The sequence below is a fragment of the Centrocercus urophasianus genome, unplaced genomic scaffold (genome assembly GCF_019232065.1).
Source record: "Centrocercus urophasianus isolate 14NV4802_14NV808 unplaced genomic scaffold, USGS_Curo_1.0 seq_10, whole genome shotgun sequence".
NCBI lineage: Eukaryota > Metazoa > Chordata > Aves > Galliformes > Phasianidae > Centrocercus > Centrocercus urophasianus.
In genome coordinates this window covers 45,154,388-45,179,573 of record NW_024884142.1, presented here as the reverse complement: position 1 = coordinate 45,179,573, position 25,186 = coordinate 45,154,388, and the positions used below count along the sequence as shown (strand labels likewise).

The window sequence follows — 25,186 nt, the reverse complement described above, 5'->3', positions numbered from 1 at the left end:
ATTTAGACAGCAAAAGCCTGTAATCCCATGTCAAAGTTATGATTTTTCTACTACCATGTTTATAGTGCTAAAAAATTAATAAGCTAAACAGAAAGCCAGCCCACTACCTTGGCATTGCTCAGATGTGTCTTCAGTCAATTACTTAATACCCTCTCAATCTTGTATATTTTCCTAAGTGGTATTGATCAAAATTTTGTACTGAATGAACTAATGTTTTTTTTCTGAATGACAATAAAATTTATAGCATACGAAAACTAAGTGGAAGCCCCAAATTATGTTGTTTACAGTGGAACTATTCTGGATTGCTGCCCGCAACCACTGAATCAGAACCTGTCTCTTTAAATTCAAGCCTCACATCAAGAATTGGATCCAGAATGTAGATACTAAGAAATACCACACTGATGGAAGGTCTCTAAACATTGGTTTCTATGATCTGTAACAAGGATAATCACCAATCTCTAATTTTCCTGGAGAAAAAAAAAAAGTTAAATTGTCCAGGCCGACACAACTACTCATCTTGTGTCAGTAATGCAAGATACTGCCCAAAATTCAAGTTTAATTTAGTGGTAAAAATACTTGGTCTAGTGATTGCTTCTTTGCTATAGTACTGGGTGGTGATGCATATGCTATCAACACCCATGAAATGATCCAACTATCTGCAACTTTCTCTTGTATCACTGGGAACACCAACAGTTTAAAAAAATGCCAAAGGTTTCTGAATGCAAAGCATGGATGGTACAATATGAAAACAGACAAAAGGCTTCATTATTAGCCAGCTCAGACTGCCTGCAGTCCTGGCCAACCAACGTCAATGGCAAAACTCCTAAAGAAGAGTGAGGATCCCACTCATTAGTCAACAACTTTAGAGTAGCCCTGGTTTGGAGCACCATTATCTGATTTTTAAAGGCCAGTGTGATTAGATGGTCTGCTTTGAGTGGGATTAAGTTAGAGGTTGTGTGGAATTTATGTAGGTGTCTGATTCTTGACAAACAGACCCAGTTCAACAGCTCCGTGCGCCTGGCCCTCTCTGTGAAGTAAATATGAATAGCACGTAGTTAGAGCTTATTTCGTCACCCTGTATGCCTTCTGCCCTCTCTTTGAAGTTGGTGCCTTCCCCTCCCTACCGGCTTTGCTGCCTCACACACTGGCCCACGTGAAAGAAATTTTTCACTCCCACCAAGCATCCTTCTCTCCCTTAAAACTGTAACATATCTACCATCACTGCACCAACATGCAGCAGGCAGCCTGCCACCAGTCTACAGCCATGCTGGGAAGTATTTCAGCTGAATTATTGGGGAGCTGATACCCATTTTATTTCTAAACAGGGACACAATGCATGTCACATCGTGTGCCCCACCACTTCTCAAGTCTTTGCATAACAATCTGCTCAGCTGAGCACAAGAGAAAATGAATCTAAACTGTTCTTTTTTTATTATTTAAATGTAACATCTGCAGAAATATGTTCTTCATCCTAAAACCAATTAGCAGTAAAATGATGACACATCAAACTTTTCAGACAGTTAAATCAATCAAAAGCTTATGCAGAGGCTGCATTCAAAAGGGCAAATGGCAGCAGTCGCTGGTGGCAGCAGCAGCCTGACCTGGGACAGGACAGCCATAGGCCCATCATGACCTCTGGAAAACAAGTCCATCAGTCATCGCCTTCCTTTGCAGCTAACTTGCATGCAGTGACCTTGATGGATGCTATGGTGGTAAGAGTCTCAGGCAGAGGCCAAGGCACCAATCTGCCCATGCTGGAGACTCCTGCTGGGTGAGAATGGCCTGGAGAGGATGGCAACTGGGAGCTTGGCCCAATTGGCCAAAGGATGTGAGCATTTCTTGCTCAGATGTCTGCCCCTATGGAGTGAAGACTGGAAAAGCTGTTCCACACGGATTTTTGAAAGTGGGTATCATGCAAAATTGACAAAAGAAGAAAAGATGATGAAATATTCAGTTAAAAAAAATGGAATGCTAAAATATATGGTAAATTTAAAAGGAAAAGGAAATTCTAAAGAAAAAATAATTAAATGGAGGACACCCACTGGCAAAGGTAAAGAAAAACAAATTAAACAAAAAAAATATATATGCAATATAAGACCTATAATTAAACATCTAGAAAGCTTAGAGTCACTGTTACTAGTTTTACGAAGTATTTTAAAGAATTATAAAGTCAATGTTTTTGAAATTGTTTCAATGTTGCTTTTTTTTTTTTTCCTTTAAAATCAATTTAACACAAACTGAACATAAAAACATCTGAAAAGATTAGCAGTTAGTCTAGGAATTATAACCTTCATGGGTGGCTAGTTTTTATTTGTCTGGAATATTATTTAACACTGCTGATGAACAACAAATGTACTCTCCAACACTTATTATGTACAGTTGAACAAATGGTCTTAAAAATATAGTTTTGCTGAAGTATTTTGCTAATGGAACTAGTATGTATCATATTATTCAGCCTGAATCACAGCAGTGTCCAGAGGGCACATGTTAACCTTACACTGCACAGGTAAGAACAAATTAATGAAGCAGGTCTTCCTACCCAACTTGCTCCATAATTAAATGATCTGTTTGCTGACATGGCTGCTTTTTCAGGTGTCAGATGCCTTAGCCAGCTTGCAAAATATTTTTGGCACTTTGCAGCAGTGCTCTGTGGAATAACATTTTTCTAATAACTACAGTAATGAACAAGAAAGGACTGTTCTGTTTTGTCGTACTGTAAAATAATTAAGATGATGCAGAATAAATGATAGGAATAGAAACTATTGCTGCAAATAGAACTGTCTAATGTAAGTTACACCAACAATTAGTTAGGCTTCAGTGAAAAGCAAACATCCTCCAGATATTAGAAAAACATGAAATCACAGCAGTTATTTTTAAAGCATCCAATGCGATGAATGTTTGGCAGCTCAACTGGTGGCTAGTGGCTTGCGGCATCATGTCGGGCTGCCATGAGACAGGCCTCGGATATGAAATGACCGCAACAACACCACTCCAAATGCTGGGCTGCTGCAGTGACATTGTGATAAAAAAATGACACGTGTGGATGCCAAAAAGAAAGAAGTAAAAGGAAAGGTTGAACTGTGCCCTAGTATGAAAACATCCGCCTTAACCAAGTCCGTGACTTCATGGAGTGGCCTGAAGCAAGTCAAGCAGTTTGCTGTCGAAATGAGATATCAGCTCCCAATAAGCACACACTGCTGGCGACCGAATTCAAGTGACACTGTGTATAAGAGTGATGTCCTGGGGCAGAGTGATGGACCAAGGCATCAACCTGTATTCTGTAGACCAACAGAGATCTTCATCATTTTAGAAAGTCAGAAAAATTATTGCACATGTATGAGTTCCCAATGCCAAAGCAAACTTACATACATTCCAGTACAGAAGAAAATAAAGCAAACATGGTGGAAGAAAATAAAAGCAGTAGGAAAACTTTCAACATCTAGTTATTTTGTATTTGCTTGTTTCCGGAGACCCTCTAACAGCACCACAGTTCTGTACTTTTTGGAGAAAGCTAGCAGTTTCAGGGCTGATGAAGTCACTAGCATACAGCTCCTTTCAGAAATCCTTTCTATCTTCTAGCGTTGTGAATTTGAAAGTAATAACATCAACATTTTCAAATCTAGGGCCTCAAGTGAGATAATTAATCCCCTGCATCATTCCCAAATATATGACCTGAATTTCAGGATGCCAGTGGAAGATGCAAATGGTAGACTGTCTGAAAATGCAACTGTTTATGTAGGAGACTAATCAAAGAGTAGTTGCTTCACTCCTAGAGCAAAACATAAAAGTTTTGGCCATGTCAACTATGGGCTTCAGTTTCTTCAGCTGCAAAGGAGAAATGATACCTATCTCTTAGGAGTGTTGAGGCGTTCAATTCATGGATGTTTACAATATGCTCTCAAATTTGGCTGAAATTTCTGGCTTTTTATTTGCACACACAAGCCTTCATGTGTAACTGTTCTTGGCACTGTGTTCAGCCTTGTGTTATATGGGATTCTCTCATATACATCAGATTGAAAGCAACTACTGAGTCATGGGTGCAAGTGTGGCAACCATTTGTTCTAGTCAATCATATGACATTTCCAAGTAGAGATTTCAAAGACAGATTGAGGCGAGTTGGGAAGTCAGTTCTTTTAACATTCTGATTTCTGTTCTGTGACTGAAGAGATTAGATTATTGGAAAACATGCTATTAGTGGTGGCTTGTGGCCAAAAGGTCTGCTTTGCATTCTGCAAGGGGTGCTGTACTTGCTGTAAATGAAGGAAAAGAGCTAGTTAAGTTACTCTAGCAAGGAATGTTCCCTTTGGGAATTGTCCACAGCAAACTAGAACTGTGGTTGGTGAGGAAAGAGCAGCAGGGAGAAGAAAAATAACAAAAAAGGTCAGAAATTTCAGGGAAATAAAAGGCCCTTTTTCTTCTATATTCTGAGCACCAAGTTAACGTTTAATGTTTGTTGATCCATTCTATGCTACTTTCTGCTTATCCAGACCCAAATGTATGAAAACCCAAACAATTACCATGTAAGCTCATGCTTAAATTCCACCCCACTCCAGAAAGCACATCAGCATATAGTTGCCTTCACATATGTGATGCAGACTCCTTGACTTCTATTAGACTTAAACGCCTGATTAAAATTAAGGACACATCCTTGATTAGAGGCTCTTATGCTTGTAGCCGGCACGTATCTTCCCGGAGTAGACAAAAGCATGACTCTTAACACACTAACCCAAACACTGAAAATAACGTTCTGAACTTCTCATCCCTTAAATAATTCGAAGACTAAATCATTTTTCATTTTTAATTATTTTCAGTATTTTTGGATTTCATAGTAAAGAACAAAAAGCTTCAAATGTTTGCAACAGGATTATGTTTTCAATGTGCTTCAGAGGAACAAAAACATTGCTTTTTTCCTTTTGGTAGAAGATTTTTTTAAGACAATCTCCTTCCTAATTCTACAGAGAAAAGATATGTGAACTCAAAATGCTTATGAGAAGAGTTTGCTATTATTTTAATTTACTAACTCTTAAAAATTAATGGTTTTGCTTTTTAAATCACTGTCATAATATGTGGGAGTAAGATTCCTCCATGCTTAGAGTTAGCAGCTCTGTTTCTTTACTGCAGAAGGCTCAATAAAGATGATAATTTCGGTGCTTTTTTAACAGAAAGATTTTCAAATTTGAGATTACCTATTGATTTTATCAAGAAATTCCTAAACTATACCCTGCTATGAATAAAATCAGATTTCTTCTATTTCAATAAGAAAAAAAATGGTGTTCTGGAGAGATTCAAATCCTGTTCCTTAATCTCTTAAGTATCCTTTTCAGCTCGAATCCACTGTTTACTCTGTAATATTTTCCATACCAATATAATATGTAACACTCCATATGGAAACAAAAAAGTACAACAAAGGTATGCTCACAGAAAATTGGAAAGAGGTGTTTGAAAGGAAACCAAGGGAGAATAACGCCAAAAGATTGGGGAAAATGATTGCAGTGTTTTTCACTGATGTGAAAATGAGAGAAAAATACGATTATCACAAAACATGTTGTGATTTCCATCATCCTGAAAAAACCCTGGGAACGTGATGTAATCTAATCTCAGCAGTAGCTGTAGCAATAATGCTCTAAATATACGTGCAAGTCTGTAGGACTTCTTATCCTGAGATCTTCAAGGCAATCGAGAAACATCCAGCTCCATGATGTGAGAGCGTTTAGGGACATCATTTTTCCCTTCCTTCACTGAAGCAACTCTTCAGCAGCGTATGTTTGGAAGAGGAATACACTGCCTGTCTGAGAACTAACCAGTCATAGCTGATAAATCTGGGAAACCTGTAGAGCTGCTAGGCTCTTACCAAAACCCGACATGATTGCTGTTGGCCTCATTCTGCTTTATACTACATGTGAGAGATGTGGCCACCCCAGTGCCTAGGATGAAGCAAGAGTTCAGTACTGGGCATTCAGAAGAGCTAGTGAATTATTTCACTGCTGTTTTCCTCCTCTGAAGATTTCTAAGCTTTAAAGTATCTTGATCGTACATATCTGAGAGCTGCTGGAGGCAGGGTACAGCCATTAGGCAGTTTGCACTGGGATATCTGCTTTCAGCCCACAGCTTTGTGGTATTCACTTACGTCAGGAACACAGTTGTTTGGTCACAACACAGGAAAAATGCTTTGGTAAACCCAATACTTCTCCAATTCTTTCTTCTATTATGACTTTATAAGCAAGGAACAGTTCTCTGAAAGTTTAATACCAGAAGAATTATACTGGTATAAAACAGGCATGAGAACAGATACATTAAAGCTTCAGTTAGGCCTGCTTTAGAGATAAAAACGTACAATAAAATCTGTATCTAGATCAGTGGAGTGTTTTCTACAAAACCAGCCTCACCTGAAGTGCACACTCAAAAAGCCCATCTTTCTCTAGGTAGAAAAAAGTCAGTCTGTAATTAGGAGCTGCCTCTGAAATATCTGATGCTATAAAACCATTTGCTATTGGAAGTAAGATACAGCATATTAGTGGTTGGAAATAGGAATCAGTGAGTCTTGATCACATAATCCAAGCCAAGTTCAGGACACCTTCATAGTTAATAACTGCAGTGGCCTCAGGGGAGGCCATATGATCTCGATCACATGTGTGCTTCAAATAAGAGGCCAGACATCTTTCTGAAATTATGCTGCAGCTCAACCATAAATTATTTCGCCTGAGAAAGGAACCATTGACCAGGTCCTAGTGCTTTTTCTAGGCAGGCGGTCATGTTACCCTCTCCCAGCAGGCCCTCTAATCTTAAAACCCCCAGCATCTCTCAGATAACACAGTCTGCAAGGCACTGCAGGCTGTGCAAGTGACAGAATCATGGTGGTGCTCTCAGATGTACAATTCTGCCCATCTGAAGAGCACTTTCGAACAGTCAGAGCCCTGGCTGGGGGCTGCACACTCTGAGGGCTCAGCACTGTGTTAGCATTAGTCAGATAGTATCAGCAATATCATCGTTTTCTTACTCATAGTGAGTTATATTATACTCATCAATCTGATTTTGATGACATAGAAAAAAGAGAGTGAAATAATTGTGGATAAAAGCAAATAAAAATGCCATATTTTTAATATAGAGTGATGATCCAATATTTTCTTTGTGATTTGAGAACTACTTGCTTCACAGGAGTTTTCAGAAATAAAATAAACTTCAGTTTCGTTAAAACAAACTCCACATTGTTGCCTTATGAACAAAATTGGATTTTTATGTCTCATAAGGTTTCAATGTAGCATATCTGCTGGATGAAGCATCAGTGTAAGCAAACAGATGGTAGGAGACTTGTTGATTTTACCACAATATATTTGTGCAGGACAGAGAAGGGAAGAAATCAAGAAAGTATCCCTTTAATTTCACATAATCTTAGCCACTTGTCTAATGTAGTTTAACATTCACATGAAATTACTGAGAAAACAAAAGAAAATTAACAGTACCTTTTCATTTTTCAAAACCTAAACATTTATTTAAAATCTTTCAACAGTATGGTCTCTTCCTCAGTTTGTTTATTCTCTGTATCTGAGAAATTTAAGAAAGCACTGATAAATTAGTATTTTAAAGGGGATATAAAAATGGAATGTTGTTTCATGTGTTAATGGAATGAAATGATGGAATACTCCTCCTTGCTCAAAAAGCAAAAGGAATAACAAGACAAGTTATTCACTGCTCCTGTCTTGTCTGAACTACAGCATGCATCTCACTTGGCTTCTTCGAACTAGCATCTCTGAAATGTGTTTAAGGTGCTGTCTTATATACAACTTGGATAAACTGTTGCCTTAAACAGCATGTCCACTCAGTGAGCATGGCTCTTAGGAAAAAATAGAAAAATGAACTTCACTATATACTTATATACTTATAGTCTCTCTTTTTGCACTTCTTTTTCATCCCCAGAAAACTGGGCTTCTGTTCTAGAAATATTAAGCTGAGCACCTCAGCTCTTACTGGTTGCAGAGTAGTCTTCACAATTGGGCTAAGTGTCTGTAATGCCCTCCTATCCTCAGTCATGTGTTTCACACTCATGTTGTATATGCTTATGATATGACCAACCATATGGTAATGTGGAGCAAATTCTGAGAATCAGTTTCATCACAGTCATAACATTGTAAGGTAAGCAGGAATGGCCCTTCACATCACAAAAGGGAGATGATATACCAGCAATTCCCCTGAAGTGATGGAGAATTAAAGTGTATGCTGCACTTGAACATTCAAGGATGACATTGAAGCGTTCTCCATAGTAGAATCTAGGAGTCCTGGGGGTTCTTCTCTCTTTCAACTGTTTTTTACCATTTCTGAAAGGTTTCTACCCAACTTTGAAAATCAAAGTGCCTGCACTTGGGATCCATATAGGGATTCGCCTTCCCTTTTTGTAGGCAACCAGCATTCCTGTCCTCTCAAGAATCTTTCTGGGTCTTGTTCGGTTTGACACTTCTGCAGATGGAGAGTAGGAGGTCCCTTGAGCTCGGGCATCAGGCTTTGTAGTCACTGGAGGCAACAGGCATTTCTAGGCCTCACTCCATATGAATTATCTTAAACCTCTACCTAGGGATGACATTGTGCAAGAACTGCCATTTTTTTGTCCAATAATTAGCTTGGTTGTTGGTATTTATGCTTTCAGTTCCTACAGCCAAAGGAATTGATCAAATTCTTTATTTATTTGGGTCAGTCAAATACAAACATCAACAAAGACCTGCCAAATTATCCAATGGAAGATTTGTTCCTTGATAACCAAAACAAACAAAAGAGGAATGACCTTCTGGACTTCAGCAAGAATTGTAAGTGATCTGTGTGTCTTAAAATGAGATCATTACTGTTGACTAGACTTAGAAAATACTTTCTCTGCCTCTTTCATGCTTTTCATAAACTGATGGCAATGGTCTACTGAAAAACTTTCAAGAGGATAGATATGAAAGATGGACTGATATTTGTAAGGGTTTTGAAAGGTGCATTTTTACTTCTGTTTCTTAATGCTATTATTATAAGGAGAATGTTAACAGAACTGCTGGCATTAGTAAAGATGTTTGTGTTACTAAGCTCAACTCTTAAATTAATCTGACTATGCTATTAAAAATCTTGCTGTCTGTAATTGTAAAAAAGATTCTGGACCATCTTGATTCTACAATATCAACATGTGTCAGAAAATAAGCTTTTTCTCCTGACAGAAATTCAAAAATTGGCTCCAATTTCAGATCCACAGTTGCTTAGAGGAGCTCTGTGTAGAACAACTCCATTTGCTTTCAGCTATCCAAGCCCACTAGCTTAGAAACACTCCTTACTCATGTACCTCTTGCTTGAAGAGACCATCTAGTCTGCCCTTCCAGACCTTTTCCAAAGCATAAGCTTTGATTTTGCCTAATATCCCGAAGCTCCATATGCACACATGGCAGTATAGAAGTTGTTTCCCCATACCTGCTACTTGACATTCATCATCCTTGCCACTGTCAAGAAACTCTAAATACTCTTGTTCTCTCCTCCTAATGGCTTGAGGGAAGGAAACGTCAGCACCTGAAAGCCCAGACAGACCAAGGACCAAATAGCAGACAAAGGCTTTTTGTCTGCTGCTTTTGGACATGAATGATGTCCGGTGATAGTGAAAGGCCAGTGCTCCATCCAAGACCTACTCTACAGCAGTCATTCTCTGAGAGATTGCTACTGATTTCAGCCAGAAATGATTTCAGTCAGAGATGGCCTTGCCTCAGCAACACTTGGAAAAATGCACTGCATCCACAGGAGTCAAACACATCTCCACCTGTACTTCAAGTGCATCTTATGCTTGTGAACATACACAAACAACTCATTGCTTAATTTGTGCTGGGTACTAGTCAACTGCACAGAGGAATATCTGGAGCAAACATCACCTTCATCTGTCTAGACACCAGTCCAATATCCTCTGCGAGGGGGATGTTAATTACTTATTTTGATGCATCCCCTTTTATTTAACATGTGGAGGCTTACTTCAGATCAACACAAGCACTGTACCTTCTCCTTTTCACTCTCTAGGCAACCTGCAGGATACATGTTTACTTTAACAAGTTTCACCCTTCTTCTCTGCTGTGATGTTGAAGCCTGTGACTCCGTAAGTGACAGAAATAAGTAATGGGAACATCCAGTGAGCCAGCATGCTCTTGCTCAGCAGCTCTCACCTAACTCTCCCAGTTACCCAGCTCACTTTTACCTCCTCTTCAGTAAAGTTCTAAACTTGCATACTGAAAATGATGACTGAAAGTCTGAAAATTCAAATGTTACTATGAAACTTAAGATGAATTGACGAATAAAACAAATAACTCCCAGAAAATATCTAGACATTTTCTTTAAGATAGAGAGAGGGAAAATGAAAGGAGGCTGCCAACTTCAAAAATTATACATAATGCCAAGAGGGCTATTTGCATGCCACATATTTCTGAGTATCAGATACTACCACCCTAGGAAAACATCACAAGTGGCCTGGATGAGCTGCAGGCTTTTTTTTCTTGCAGGACCCAACAAGGAGGAAACTGGAGTCAAACTTTGTAATCCATTTTTGCACCTTCTGTCTTGGAACCAGCATACACTTCTCACTGCAAAATCCCAATATATATGTATATATATAATGTAATTAAAATGAGGAAAAAAAATAACAGTAACACCAGCCTTTCTTGGAACACAAAATCTTGCAGTGCTATGCATGTCACAGAAATATACCTGCTGTTAACTGTGTTCCAAGCATGTCATATATTTTTTCAGGAAAAAAAAAAAAAAAAAACTGGCTAGACTCTAGGTGCACCTATGCATCTTCATTCATCTCAGAAAGCTGTAAATGTGGCCCTTTTAATTCTCAATTCTGAGTCCACTGGAAAGTTATTTCTGCCAGCATTACTTCTTAAGAATTTTATTATCAGCCCACGAACAACTTTACCTACTTCCAGTATCACACTGCACAGTAAACACTTCAGACATTGCAATCAGAGGAATTTTAGATAACGAAAGTTATATATTCCACCAGAGAAGTGCTCATCTTTTCCCCTTTATCATGTGATAATAGTGCAAAGTCTGTTTCTGATGAAAGTAGGCTTAGGAGAGAGTTTAGAGTTGTGCATTTTCGTTAGTGATGCTTTGTTGTGTATTTTTGTTTGTTTTGAGGGGGCAGAAAACAGAAAGGCAAAAAAGTCCAAACTAGGACTTTGAGTACTTTTGCAGCCTGATACAGATCAGTTAAAACACATCAGTTCGGACACTTCCTTAGCATACTCTGCCCATTGCTGTCCTGAAGATTTGTGAGGAGGGTGCACACATTAGAGAATGCTGTCTCTGCACTGATTATTTATAATGATAACACACTGATGCTCAAATTACACTGTGTTCTGCCTGCTGCCTTCCATCTTGTCCTTCCCTACAAGTAACCCAGAGGTAAGGATGTTCACATGAGTTTGTAAAGCGCCTATTGCTGCAAACAATAATAAGAGCTATCAATTAGGAGCAGTTACTTACACTTTGTTTAATCTCTAACGGATTCTTCTAAATATTTACAGTAGAAGAGTTGTCAGACCAAATGCTGGAAATTACTGGCATCTTCCCAGAATCCAGAAAGGAAAAAGAAAAGAAACCCATTCGTTGCACTCTTCTGCAGGGTTTTAGCAGTCAGGATCTGCCTTCTATAACATGGTGGTACCGAGCACCTCACAGTGTGGAAGGCACACACGGGCCTCAAGAACCAGAGCTGTTCATGTGAAGGAGGTGTGAAGGAGGAGCAGGAGTCCTGTGAAGCAAGGAGAGCATGTGGCCCCAGGGAAGGACCCATGTGCCAGACAAATGCTCGATGCATGGGGCCCTGACAGCAGGAGGAGGGGATGAAAGCTGTACTGCTTGCCCTGTCTCTGGTAGAACCTGAGGCAAGAGGCACTTGCGCAGCTTGTAATCTCTCTCTGTCACACAGCAGGTCACAGAAAACCTCAGAGAGTTGTTGTCTTACTTTGGAAAAAAAATCCATTGATTTTAAAATGAGACCTTAGCCTGAATAAGGATCTGTGAATTTGTCCAGATCCAATAGTTTTCTGTAGTATTTGCCATTGTAAGGCCCTGCCCTGATTTTGAGATGTGTGTGTATGTGAATGTGTGTGCATGTGAATATGTGTGTATGAATGCAAGTGTGAGAGGGAGAGAAATCTCACTGCCTAAAACTGTTCTGCCAAAATAAACTTTGGAGCATTTTATAAATTAACTCTGCTCTGTGTGTTTATTTTTCTTGTGGAGATTCTAAAAAGAGACTGTTCAACTCATCTTATTAGGGGCAGCATACTTTTTTTAAAGAGAAAAATAAGTTCCTACTCTGCACTGGAAAGTATTTGCTATTTTCAGCTAAAAGTATTCTTTCCTTCTGACCTGGCATATTAGATAAGATTTATATTTCCGACCTGACATTAGGTAGTTAAGATTTATTCTTTTATATTAACTTTACTGAGCTTGCAAGCTATTCATTTACAGCACAGGGAATATATTTATGGCAGAAGCAAAGAAAGTTCACTACAAAGTAGTAAAATATGTTATTAGGAGTGTCCTGTAGACTGATGAAAATTGTGAGTACCCTTGCAGCTGGCTCCCTTCTGGCTCTTTTTTCCTTCTTTGTTATTTCAACTTTAAAATTTGAATTTGAAGTCAGTTTCAATGGTGAATAACTTAAAAGAGTCCAGATGATTCTAATATATCCACATATATATGTATGCATACGCTGCATTTGAGAGGTGCAGGGAAAGGGATAACAAGTGACTTGAATTCTCTCCATGTTCTGTTGGCAATGACCCAGGCATAAGGAACATTGGACCTCACTCCCCTGCCAGTATAAATCAGGAGTAACTCTACTGAGGTATGAAACTGGTCTGTGAGTGAGAGCTGAATCAGATCTATAGCTCTCCTTTATCCAAAGGTGTGGGCCCAGGCAATCTGTTAATTTCCAATTTACTTAAAGAGGAGAACCGCAGACTGTGATGGAAATCTGGAAGCACTTCAAGCCTCTGTGGACAGAATACTGGAAAGTTAAAGGCCTCCTATTGAAATCAGTGATAAAACCTCCCATTAACTTCAATAAGAGCAGAATCAGGCCCTAAAAATGGCTGGAAGCCAAAGAACTGGATAGCTCATGCAGTAGGTAATAGGAGATTATGATTTTCACCAATAAATCACCGATACAAACCTGGCTGCACTTGGTTTAGACTCAAAATTGCTTTCATCTGATGTTTGTTTGAAACTGTCCATGTTGTAAAACCTTCAGGAAGAACTGGCAGACATGACAGCTGTCTCAGCAAGAGGCCGACGGCTGGATGGGGTGTGGTATCTCTTCCATTCCCACGTCATCAGAGGGAGTCCATCTTAACGAGAAGCAAGAAGCACTGGCCCGCCCATATGGAGAGCAGTGCTTGGGTTCTGTCACTAACCAGAGGTTTTCTGTTTCAGAAACTGTCAGACTAACTCTGTAAATTCACTTAGACTGAGTGTACTGGGGGAAGGGGTTACTGTTCTATAGCAACCCAAGAGGAGGAGATATTTCCTTTTGTAGACATTATTCAACTGCTGTCACAAGAGAGAATAGAGATGTGCAGAGCTTTGAGGAATTCAGTGTGTCGAAGAAAGGGCTTGGCATACAGAAAGTTAGGATGATCAGGCATTACGAAAGCTGGGAATTGCTCAAGGAGTGCAACATATTGCAGTTTGGCTGTCAAACTCCACTGCCAATCCATTCTGCATCTGAGAAGGAGAATTTCCTGCTAAACTGAGACCAGTTATTCTGGTATGTGAGCACTCAGTAGCACACTCTGACAATGTTTTGGGGAAACATTTTTGAGAACATTAAGGGGAAGACCTCCCTTTCCCTTCCTCCAGATATTTTTGCAACTGGTAAACTTTTTCTGCTGGTCTCTGAAGGGTCCCTCCCTACTTCTTGGAGATCAGTAGACAAACTGGATGAATGTTTTGGTACTTGTGCTTGATCAAAGAGTCCCAGCTATGTTTGATGTCAACTAGTACATTCACCACTTTCCAAACAGGACCTTTCACGCTTTTGCACTTGATAGCCCTCAGGGCTATGTATTTCATTAAAGCACACAAACTCTTCCAGCTCACTTATTATTTTTCTACCAGACTATGTTTGACAATTGCTCCACGAATTTGCATCTTTGTGTACACACAGAGATTCATAGCTTATTTTTACAATGTGGCTTTGTAAATCAAAGGAGTCATTCACTACTTTTTTTTTTTTCCTCACCCAGAAATCCACTGCTAGCATCAATACCACCATACCATGGCTCAGTGGCATTTGTTCCCTTTTCACCATTTTTCCTCAAGACCCTGTGCTCAGAACCACAAGATGCAATAAACTGTGGCTTTACATTAAAAGGGAATGGTGAGAGGGAGACTTGCTCATAGTTACTAACTGGGCATGAGAGAATGTTCCCTCTCTTTTAGCTATCCACTGTCCATGCTGGCCTGGCATGGTGGATGTTTTCATTCTGCGAATTACTTCAGTGACTACTTTGAGAAATTGTAAGCAAATTCATAGATATAGTAAGAGAAGGAAGTGGGAAGCCTGGCAATTGTAACTGAGGAGATAACAGAGTAGGAGAAAACTCATGAGTGCTGAACAAAGTGAAAAAATACAGTATGGAGAAAACAGTGAAAGGATTCCTCCCACACTTCTAAATGGCAAATTGCAGCTGTACGTTGACAAAAGAGGGTGGAGTAGCCTCATGACCTCTACCAGCACCTCATGAAGAAAAGTACAGATTGCATTGCTGCTCCTTTCCTCGCTGAGTGAGAACAAAAATCCCCCACCATCATGGTTTTGGGATTTTTTTTTTAATAGCCTATATAAATATCTAAGCTGTAGTCTGACAATATGCAAATTTTATGTTGGTAGTGCTCCTCGATCTGTTTGCTTCCTGACAATAGTTGCAACTAGAAACAGAATCAATCCCGTAATCTTTATGAGATGTTTATTCTGCTTAAACCAACTCCCAGTAAAAACAAGGCCAAGACCCTAACTGAAAACCTGCCATGTGACTTATGATCATCACACTTCTCTCATAAATGACACAAAAAGTACTACTCCCTGCTGTTCCCTCAGCACTTACACAGACACATATACTCCTGGACATCCCCAAATAATGTTAGCAACAGTGCTGTTCAGTTGCTGTGTAGAACACAAAGACCCTTCTCCAGCACTACCCATCTCACCTGCTCACAGCTCACCTCAACAAACATTGTTTTTCCCCTCACTGGCTAAAATTCCCAACCAGCTCATAGATGCCTTACAAAAAGCCAGATAGCTTTCACCTATATACCACCAAAGAAGGAAGGCTCCGTTTAAATTCCTGGTGTAGTTTTATGCTAAACAAAAAGAGGCTCCCATACCAAACTTCCAATCCAATTATTTTTGTTCTAGTTGAGTGTTTGATTTAAAAGATTTTGTTTTCTGTGACCAAACAGACCATAAAAAGAGTAGAAGACAAGTTTTCAGATGCATCAAAAAAGGATTTTAAAACTACACCTTTTGTGCTTGGAGTGACTGACCCTTTTATTTTATTTTAAAATAACTTCAAAGTAAAAATACTTTAAGAATGTGTTAAGAAGACCTTTAATTCTTGCTTGTGTCTACATGAGTTTGTATGCATATATGTACATTAAAATATGAATGTACAGCAATGAAGAGAAGAAGAGTTGGCTAAATGTATGAGCATGTATAAATACAGTTTCAATCAAAATAATGGATTTTGCTAACATTTTGCAAACAGTTTTAAACACCATCCCTACTTTATCTGGTAAGTATATAGTTAGCTTTTTTCTTTCTTTTTTTTTTTCTTTTTTTCTTTCTTTTTTTTTTTTTTTTTTGACATTTCTGTTGAATGCTATGTGTGCTAATGGTTGAAAAGATCTTTTTAGCAGATCATAGGCAAACAGTGTCTTAAGGGTTTTTCCAGCTCAAGGATGACAGCTGTAGGTCTGTGTGATTCCAGGGAATAAAATGCATAAAATAGAGAACTGGGAGCCAGAAAGCATGAGATGGAAGATTCTTCTGAATAAGCTCTCTTATATGTAATACTGCAATTTTTTGTGGCTGATCTATTTTGGATAAGATGTGTCAAAGCTCTCTGCATTCCCCAGATAAAAAACTGAGGCCCTTTTTGATGCTCACAACAGTAGTCACAGGTAGTTGGAGAACAAGGAGGAAAGGGTCAACCAAGTAGTTCCATAAATAAATAACTGATTTTCAACATGTTATGCAAGGTTTCAGAGAGGATTATAGATTGACTTTTGTAATGCTCAGTGGTCTTTTAGTGGTAGTAATGATTTGTATCCTACTTTTTTTACATAATCAATAAAGCTGGACAATGCAAGAGAATACAATTCATTTGATTAATCTATTTTATCTGGACTCAGCTGTAATTTACAATGAGGAAGAAGTGGACTTTCCTGTTAGCTGGAAAGTGTTACTTCAGAAGGAGGAGAACAGCAGCCTGTTCTCATCTTGGACGGGTACAATTCTCATTCCCTTTTGTGCAGAGCCAGATCCCAGCAAATAGGAATAAGACCCACAACCCATGCTTCTCACCTCTGTGAAAATTGTTCATCAGCATCCAGACATAGCACATAGAAACATTGCGAAGGAAAGCCTATGTGAAATCTGTTCCATAATTTTCATGTTAGGGGAGCAATCGGGCCCACTTGGACCTTTAAGAGACCACATAACTTTAACATACTTTACCATTTGTTATGCTATTTCTCAAAATATATTTAATTCAGAGATACAAATGTAACAGCTTACTTGTCCTGAGACATTTGAAAGAAGATGTATTTTTTAGAGTACGATTAACATCTAAGTGAGTTACTGAGAAGAAAGCTCGTGGCATCCATTTGTGGAAGAAAATCAACATTCTCAAATCATACCAATTTTGTATGTTGTTGGCAGAAATAAATGATACCAAAAGAGAAATGGAAATACTTTTGTCCACTCTCTTTCCAGGGGAATTTGTTTTTATATTTAATTTGTTTCTCAGAATAACTTTGGTCTTAGAAAATAATATGTGACCTCCGCAGTTATATGGATGTCCTCTTGCTGATAGTAACATACACCTGAATCCTACTGATAAATTCTTACACCACTGAAGCTTTCCCTCAGTGGATGTATTAAATAGCACTTTTAAGATGTTTTAGCCCTAAAAGCTGGGCGTTGGGCATAAAAATGCTTGTCCAGGGTGCAGCACAAGTTACAAAGTTCTGTGCTCTCATGCAAAATTCCAGGTTCAGTTTTAATACACACTCAACTCTGAAACTCATTAACTGTTCGATTCTTCATAAAGAAGAAGCCTTATCCACAAATGTGTTATCTCATTTTGGACCACAAAATTGAACATCTTTGCAAATTACCATGTTGTGTAATTTGTTTACCTTTCCTGCTTTTACAGTTCTGTCTTTTATATTTTATGACATCTGCGGACGCTATGCCCACTGCAAGAAGGTCTTATCTGAGTGGATTATTTTTAATTCTGTGTTTTACTAAAACTTTCTGTAATCTTCGGATTTGCTAAATACATGCACTTAACATTCTCTGACTCCCGTGTTAAATAAATATCTCTTGGTCCCACTTGGTTTATTTTGAGGGAATCATTCTTCATTCATCTGTGTAACAGACAGCAAAATTAAAAAAGTAACCTCTTATTCTGCAGCAAAGAAAAAGTGTAGTGAAATTAACTATGAACATTCTAGGAAAAAAGGTTGTGAAACACTTGCCGACACTGATATTTGTAATCTTCATGAACAAGCGATCAAATAATGCAGGGCAAGTGTGTGTGGGAGGCAAGCTCTGAAGAAACTGGCTGTTTTCCTCTCTGACCAGTTGAGCTGTTATGAATAAAAAATGTTGTTGCTAAAGGAACCTGTAATAAATCCTGTTGGGAGTATTACATGTGCTGATAACACACATAAACTCTGTAAACATATTAAAGTGTCAGGTTTTAGTAGCTCTGGTTCATGTGGATGTTTGTAAATGTTAGCAAGAAACGCAATGGAAATCTCCTTTCACCAGCTGGTTGCTCCTGCATTTGTAGTTCACAGAAGAACCTTCTTCCCTTCCCTCCTCCAAGGAATATCATTCCTTGCTTCACATGAAAGACGAGAGAATCACATTAAAAGCCGACCTCTGCTGTAACTTCCCACCAAAACACTATCACTGCTCTCGTGAGTTATTTGGAGAGAAGCAGGGCAGAGGAGCTGGTGATTAGTAAGGGATTTATGCTGTCCTGAGTATCACTGCTTTGAGCAGCAATGCCCTCAGTCAGTGCTTTGGTGTCAATAGTGCTAGCAGCTCCGAGCGAGGCATCTAAGTTACCTTCCAGTGCATGGAAAGCATAGGGGGCTCCAAAAGGGGGGAACAGAAATGACCACACTGAGCAAGGAATTCTTAGCTGGGGCCAGAAACTGTATCATATCTTGGCTATCTTTGGTGTTTGGTGCCCTGGCACTGGTATCCAGACCTGTAAGAGTACGTGTGTGCCTATGTTCTTTAACAGTGTGAAGGAGGCCTCACTCTTTGAAACAAAGGAAGGTGCAGCCTTATTACCCTTAATGTATCCAAAATCTTAGCTGCAAAAATATTCACCTGGAGTTGGAAAATGACGTTATGTCACATGTCTTTAGCTCAAGTTGATCTGCCCAAATAAACTGACTCTTATTTGCAGGTCATCTCAGGTGGTTTGGCTGCAGCCAGCAGCACAAGAGAGGAGAGGGTCAGTGAGCTGCTTACAGGGACAACCATATTTCTGTGTACAGAAGCAGTCACCAGCAAGATGATTGAGACCCTTGTTATCTTTGGAAGAAATCTGTTTCATTATTTTTATTATTCGGTATTATTTATTTATTACTTTTTTTACCCACGGTTTCTTTAAGAGAAAATGTCAGAAGGGCACTGAGCTCAAAAGTCTCCCATGCCAGGTGAATGCTCAGTCTGGGCAAGCTAACATCTCACGTAGAAACAACAAACCACCTGAGAACTGTCCACTTTAGAGCTGAGGTGGCAATTCAGCAGGGCTTTGAAAGTAAGGAACTCACATGTTCCGACCCTGCACCAGACATACCTTAGGCATCTGTGCCCCACTCTTGGATCTGAGCCCCGCTGTTTCTCCCCTAGCACCTTACAGGAAGCCACAGAATTCATACATCATTGCCATTCCAACACCCATCAGTGAGTTCCTGTTTTATTTTACAGCACCCTAAAATCTGCTTTACCCTGCAGAAAACATCCAACATCTGAAATCCCACATCTCGAACCTTTCATGTTTCAATGGAAAACGTGTCAGGACATGAAGCTGACACACAACAAGAAACCTGAAAGAATTATGTCTGTATCAAGACGCTACTATAGCTCCATGTAGAACGTGTGGTTCAGGGTTTTACTTTTGCTTAACAGTATCACCATAAGCATCCGTTAAGTTCTTCCCCGTTAATGCCTTTGCTGTGGGGAGCAAAATACTGCACTATGTGAGGAGCACAGTGCCACTCCAGCCAGAGGTCAGGGCCCCCCTGGCTCCAACCCCTGCAGCTAGTCCTTGTGTGAATAAGTTTTGCGGCTCCTTTTCTTGAGTGGGAGCTGTTTGTAATGATGCGAGTGAATAGTTTAAAGTGAACATTTTAAAGTGCATGATCTAGAGCTCGTAAGCTAGAAATCAAAACACAAGGATGTTTATTCGGCAACTATTCTATAGCCACAGCGCAGTTGTGCTTTTTGTTCTTTAAGTAGCGTTGCTCGTTTCAACTGCTAACAACAAAAATATGGCCAAAGCAATTGCTAATAAATCCCATTGGATTTCACTATGATAAAGTGTCCAGTAAGTCATTGTTTTGCCATTGTCAGAAGACCAGTTATTCAATTATTTATAAAAAAAAAAAAAAAGTAGTAGATCTTCTTTTTTTGAGGGCCAGAGCGTGTTTTGCATGAACAAATACTTACTGCTGCATTGTTTGTGGTAATAGCAGACAGATTTTTGTTTAAAAACATGTATGGTTTCAGCTGCTTTTTCTCATCTGATAAGATTACTTTGTTCTGAATTATTTTGGTAAAAAAATTGGCAAAGCATTTTTGAATTGTTCAGAATCCAAAATTAGAAATGAGACAAAAATATTATTCCTTATTAGTTTTACATCTCTTTCACCAGACTTTCGCAACTTTTAAATTAATTTCAAGAGCAAATGGGACAATTTATTGTAGGGGAAAAAGGTTCTCAGGAACCCCCATGGTTTTAATGGAGAGTTTTCCCATTAGTCACTGCCTATAAATGATTGAATATGAAGCGATAGGCAGCTTATTAGTGTTAGTGGGTAAGAGCCATAGTCCAGACAGCATGCTTGCTTTATTAACTGGAAGGCAAAATGAACGGACTAAGCAACAGATAATGACTAAGTCCCATTTCTAAGTTCTAGCTCAATTTCTGTTATTAGAATTTCCATTGTCTCCAGAAAAAGAAAAGACTAAAAACAAAAAGCTGAACAAGAAGGAATGTACTAGGGATTTGCAAAGGCTTCACACACTGAAAACAAGCTTAAAAGAAAAAAATCATCTCAGCATTTGCTGCACTGGCTTGAATTGGCTCAGTAAGTGAAAGTAGTAAAATAGCTGTCGTTTCCATATGCTTAAGAAAGAAGTTGCCTCCCAGGCAGATGATATGTCAGAGTTGTGAAAGGCACAGGGCATTGGTTTTTTTTCCTATGTAGGTATCTTACATATTTCGATAATGATGTTTTGCAAGTATTCCGGCACAGGAATCCTTCAAAACTCAAAATCTTTCCTGGGATCCTTTGAAAAGAGCCCTCTGCAGCTCAGGAAAGTCCACGGAACTTTCTCCACTGAAAACTATGGAGGCAGGTTCAAGCTCTAAAGTCATCACATTAATAATAGCAATGTTTTGTTCTGTCTGCGAAGAGAAGTATGACTTCTTATATATCTGCTGATACACTGTCAATGGCTTTAAGAAATGGCGGCATTACGTGTATTTACAGTTCAGCAGAACTTTTAAATAGATTAAGAAATGCCTTCAGAAGCTGGGTGGAAAAGAAATGAAAATTATCACCATTTCAGATGTCAGGTATGAAATAGGAACTGATCTGTAGTGTTCTTTACTCTCACACGCCGACGCTCTTGGGATACGCGCCGCTCCACCAGCAGCTGGTATGTTTCAAGCCCGGGTCTACACGCACGCACAGCTATAAAAAAAACAACCCAAGCAAGCTACCCTATAATTCTTCTAATGCTTTCAGCAAGGGGTAGGGCTTTTTCCCTATTTGATTATTTAAGATATCACTGCTATGAAATCTGTTCGCAGTTTATGAAAGTACAATGAGACTGTTCTATGGCTGCTTTTGCTTCTTATGACTGTCATAAGAATTTCACAGTATTTCGAAACAAACGGGCTCATCCACAAACACGAAATATAGTTTCACTACAAAAAAAAAAAAGACGCACTTGTCACAGCAAAGTATTTACACTGACTATTCAAAGATGCAACCATCACCAAAAAAAAATGCATTGGCCGGACATAAATACTCTGAAAGAGAGCTAACAGTGAACAGTTTAATCTCACCCAAGGTCAGATTCAGCTCATTGATGGCTACTGCTCAGCTAAGTTCTGCCCTCCGTTACTGCACTCAGATATTAAATGATTTCTTTAAAAAAAAATCAGTAATAACCCCTATATTATGTTTAGAATGTACCGTATCGCTATGCGTGCCGTCCCGACCCCAAGCATACATACAAGTGCTAGAAATATGCATATTGATGGTGAACTGCTAAAAAAAATTACTTCCCAAAACACAATGTTATTTTAACTAGTAATGTAATTTCTCCTTTTTCTCTTGGGACAAAGGCAGGAGGCCATGCCAACACTGGCCACCATGAGCCAACAGCAGTGTGCATCGTGGCAACTCTGCACCCAAACTGCAGCTCCATAAGTCACGCTGACAGCTGTATCCCCAGATGTAGGACTGATACGAGCGCAGGACTTTCTATCTGTCTGCTGTCACTTTGCTTACTCTGATGATACCCAAATTTAGCCCTTGACGTGTTCACAGTCCATGGGGTCACAGCAAACGCTCTGGAGGTCACTGGCAGAGCCACATCAAACACTGCTCCATTTCCGGCAGTTAAAAGGTCAATGAGAAAGGTGCACAACTGTCGGTGCTGAGCGTGGAGGGCCGATGGTGGTCTGCAGAGCCAAAACACTTCGGAACTGTGGACTTAATCCTACTTCTTTTCTAAGAAAACTACTCACTGGCAGATACACAGAATTTCCTACAAGGTGGTATGTTAGTCTCTACTTGCTGCATATTAATCTCTCTTGTAGGACCCCAACAAGCGACTCAATTTGTTAATCTTAAGTGGTCTTATCAGAACGAACACACACATCTCTTGGCTAATGGCATGTTTGCTTTTGAACTTTTATTGATTGCGTCTGCCGCATCTATTTATGGACGCAACCCCTGTCCGCACCCCACTGTTGACTTCGGATGAGATCCACCTCTACTTCTACTCCTCCAGCAGCACATTTACAATTTGTAGAGAGACAGAAATTTTGGATATTCCAACTTGTAACTTCAATGAGAGTTTGGTCCACAGGTACAAAATAAGTAATGCCTCAGCACCAGGCCCTTCTGATGGGGGAAATTAAAAAAGAAGTTTCAATTTACACGAGCTGAGCTTGGTGCTGCATACTGCAAATTAGTCAGTTTAGGCTTTGTTATTCTTTTCTCTTAAAAAGTGGTGGTATTAATATACAGGATAGGGCCTCGGATATTTAACAAAGTGAAGTAACAGAAGTTCACCGGTTCATGGCTTGATGAAAATAGTTTAAACTGCATTTGAAGTACATAGGTGGGGTGGAAAATTGGAAGCACTTCCCAAGCAATGGGTCTGGGACTTACGTTTAAAGGAGACTGACTGGGGAAAAGAGACGAGAGATCCAGAGAAAGTCTTCATGTAATAGACACATCGGACAGGTGTCTTTTCTACCACTTCTGTCACTTTTTCAAGTGGCAGCATCCACTAACAAAGATCCGCAGATATTTACAGCTGAAATAATCTGTGCAAATAGTGTCCCAAGCCTCTTTTATAAGAGCTTCCATAAACACTCACGCTCTAATTCTCGCTTCACATCCAATAAGCAGCAGTGATACCTCAGTATGTTTTACAGCCATCCTGATCTAAGGACCTCAACCAGACCTCAACCACATCCCGGTGAGACATTCTGATGCATATGGCCCTTCACTTACAAAGCCAAGGGCCAGCATTCCATCTCTAGCTGCAATTCTTTCCATCAATTGCTCACCAGTGAGTTCAGCTTAACTCTTGTCTTTTAAACAGAAAACTTCGAGCAAGTTCTCAGTACCTTCTCCACGTTGCCCCATCCAGGTGTTTTGGTTTGTTTTTTGTTTGTTTGTTTGTTTGTTTGTTATTTTCAGCCAACACCTCCAGTTCTAGCTCCCTAAAATCACTCAGCTCAACGAGTGGGGCTAAGACTCAGGTAGGACTGCACGAGCAGAGCAGAGCCGAGCCGAGCCGAGCACCTGCCGCCGGCTGCCCGCCGCGGCTCAGGACAGCAGAGGTCGCCGCTGGCCCGGCTCTGGGTCCGGCACGGCGCGGCTCGCACAAGGTGCTCCTGGGGCTGCCCCCCGCTGCGTGGCCCCGACGGCGGAGAACGGTGCGTGGAACGACCACGGGGAGGGTGCAAGGGGTACGACTCCCGTGTCCCTCGGCCGAGCTCCTTCGGGGAGCCCCTGGAGCAGAGGGGCCGCGGCTGCCAGGGCTTAAGGGAGCAAGCGGTTAGCGCGTGAGACCGCGGAGCCGTCCCGTGCCAAAGGCAATATCCGATCCCCGAGCGCTCGCTGCGCTGCCGCGGGGAAGGGGTGCTGCGGCCCCCATCCGCTTCGGGGCACGCCGGGTGAATCGGACCCTGTGTGCAGAGCGGACAAAAAAGCCTTTCAAACGCTACTCATGCCGGGGAGGGGAGGGGAGCAAAAAATAATAACATCAGCCCCCGCGTCCTCTCCCTGAGGAAGTAATTCGATGTACTCCTCGCTGAATAAACGCAAGCTACCGCGCATTTCCCCGCTGTCCGCAGCTGTCAGGGGAAGGGGACATAAGAGCGGTAGGTGTGCAAAAAGTGCCTCCCCTACGCGATCGGCCGCGGTCGCTGCCCTCGGGGGCCGGAGAGGAGCACGGTGAGGCGCGGCGGCGCTCGGAGCCCAGCGTGGGGAGAACCGTGCCGGAGCTTCGCTCCGTTCGCTTCAGCTCCGAGTCCCCCACCTCCGGGAGCTGCAGCCGTACATCTTGAGGGCTGCTCCCTCACGACTGCCTGCGGCGTGCATCGGAGCGGCCGGGTCGAGAGGGAAGGATGCATTCAGCCCACTCGGAATCACCCGGAGAGTGAGGCAGAGCTGCTGCCCCGGGGGCTGCCAGGGCGGCCACACCGCGGGGGATTCCGCTCGCTATGAGGCGGCGATCCGTCCCGGCGGGTCCCAGCTCTGCCCTCTGCGGCCTCCTCCGATCACCGCAATGTGATCGAGGGGGGACGAAGGCTCTCGGGACATCGCGGCAAAAAGTTACCTGCACCGTGTTCTCTCATTGGGAAGCGCTAAGAAAATAAGGTTCCCCTTTAGCAGACGGAGAGGATCACGCGCAACTCATCCCGGAGCCGGCGCTGCTCATCCCGGTGAGGAGACATAGAAAATCGGAAAGAACCGAACCTCGCTCCGTCCCATCCGAACTCCGCGGAACGCGCGCAGGTCCGCTCAGCGCGGGGCTCGGGAACACCGCGGCAGCTCCCGGGCAGGTGGGCGGCACGGCGCGGGGAGCGGGGACGGCAAAGCAGAAAGCCCTTCGCACTTACTTCTTCCCTGTCGCCGTACCCTGGAGGCGTGCTGGCTGCCAATGTATTCCATAAAGTTCAAAGCGATAAAAAACCAAGAAATCAGTCGCAATTGCATAGTAACCCTTTGAGAGTTCCTCTTCTCCTTTCCGTTCTTTTTTTTTTTTTTCCTTTCCTTTCGAAAAAAAACCGAGGCGGCGCGGGATGAGCACAGCGGCACAGATACCTGCGCCGATGTCCAAAGCCAGGCTTGGCTGAGCTGGTGGCCTTTTTTTTTTTTTTCCTTTTTT

General features: G+C 41.0%; 1 protein-coding gene across 1 annotated transcript in view; it reads right to left on the bottom strand.

Annotated features, from left to right (window-relative positions):
* The window catches only part of RSPO3 (R-spondin 3), a 59,288-nt gene extending 34,108 nt beyond the window's left edge, over positions 1–25,180 (bottom strand). The window contains exon 1 of the mRNA XM_042826971.1: positions 24,918–25,180. Coding sequence (XP_042682905.1) covers positions 24,918–25,014 — 97 coding nt within the window. The 5' untranslated portion in view covers positions 25,015–25,180. The remainder of the gene's footprint in view (positions 1–24,917) is intronic.
* Between the last annotated feature and the right edge of the window lie 6 nt (positions 25,181–25,186).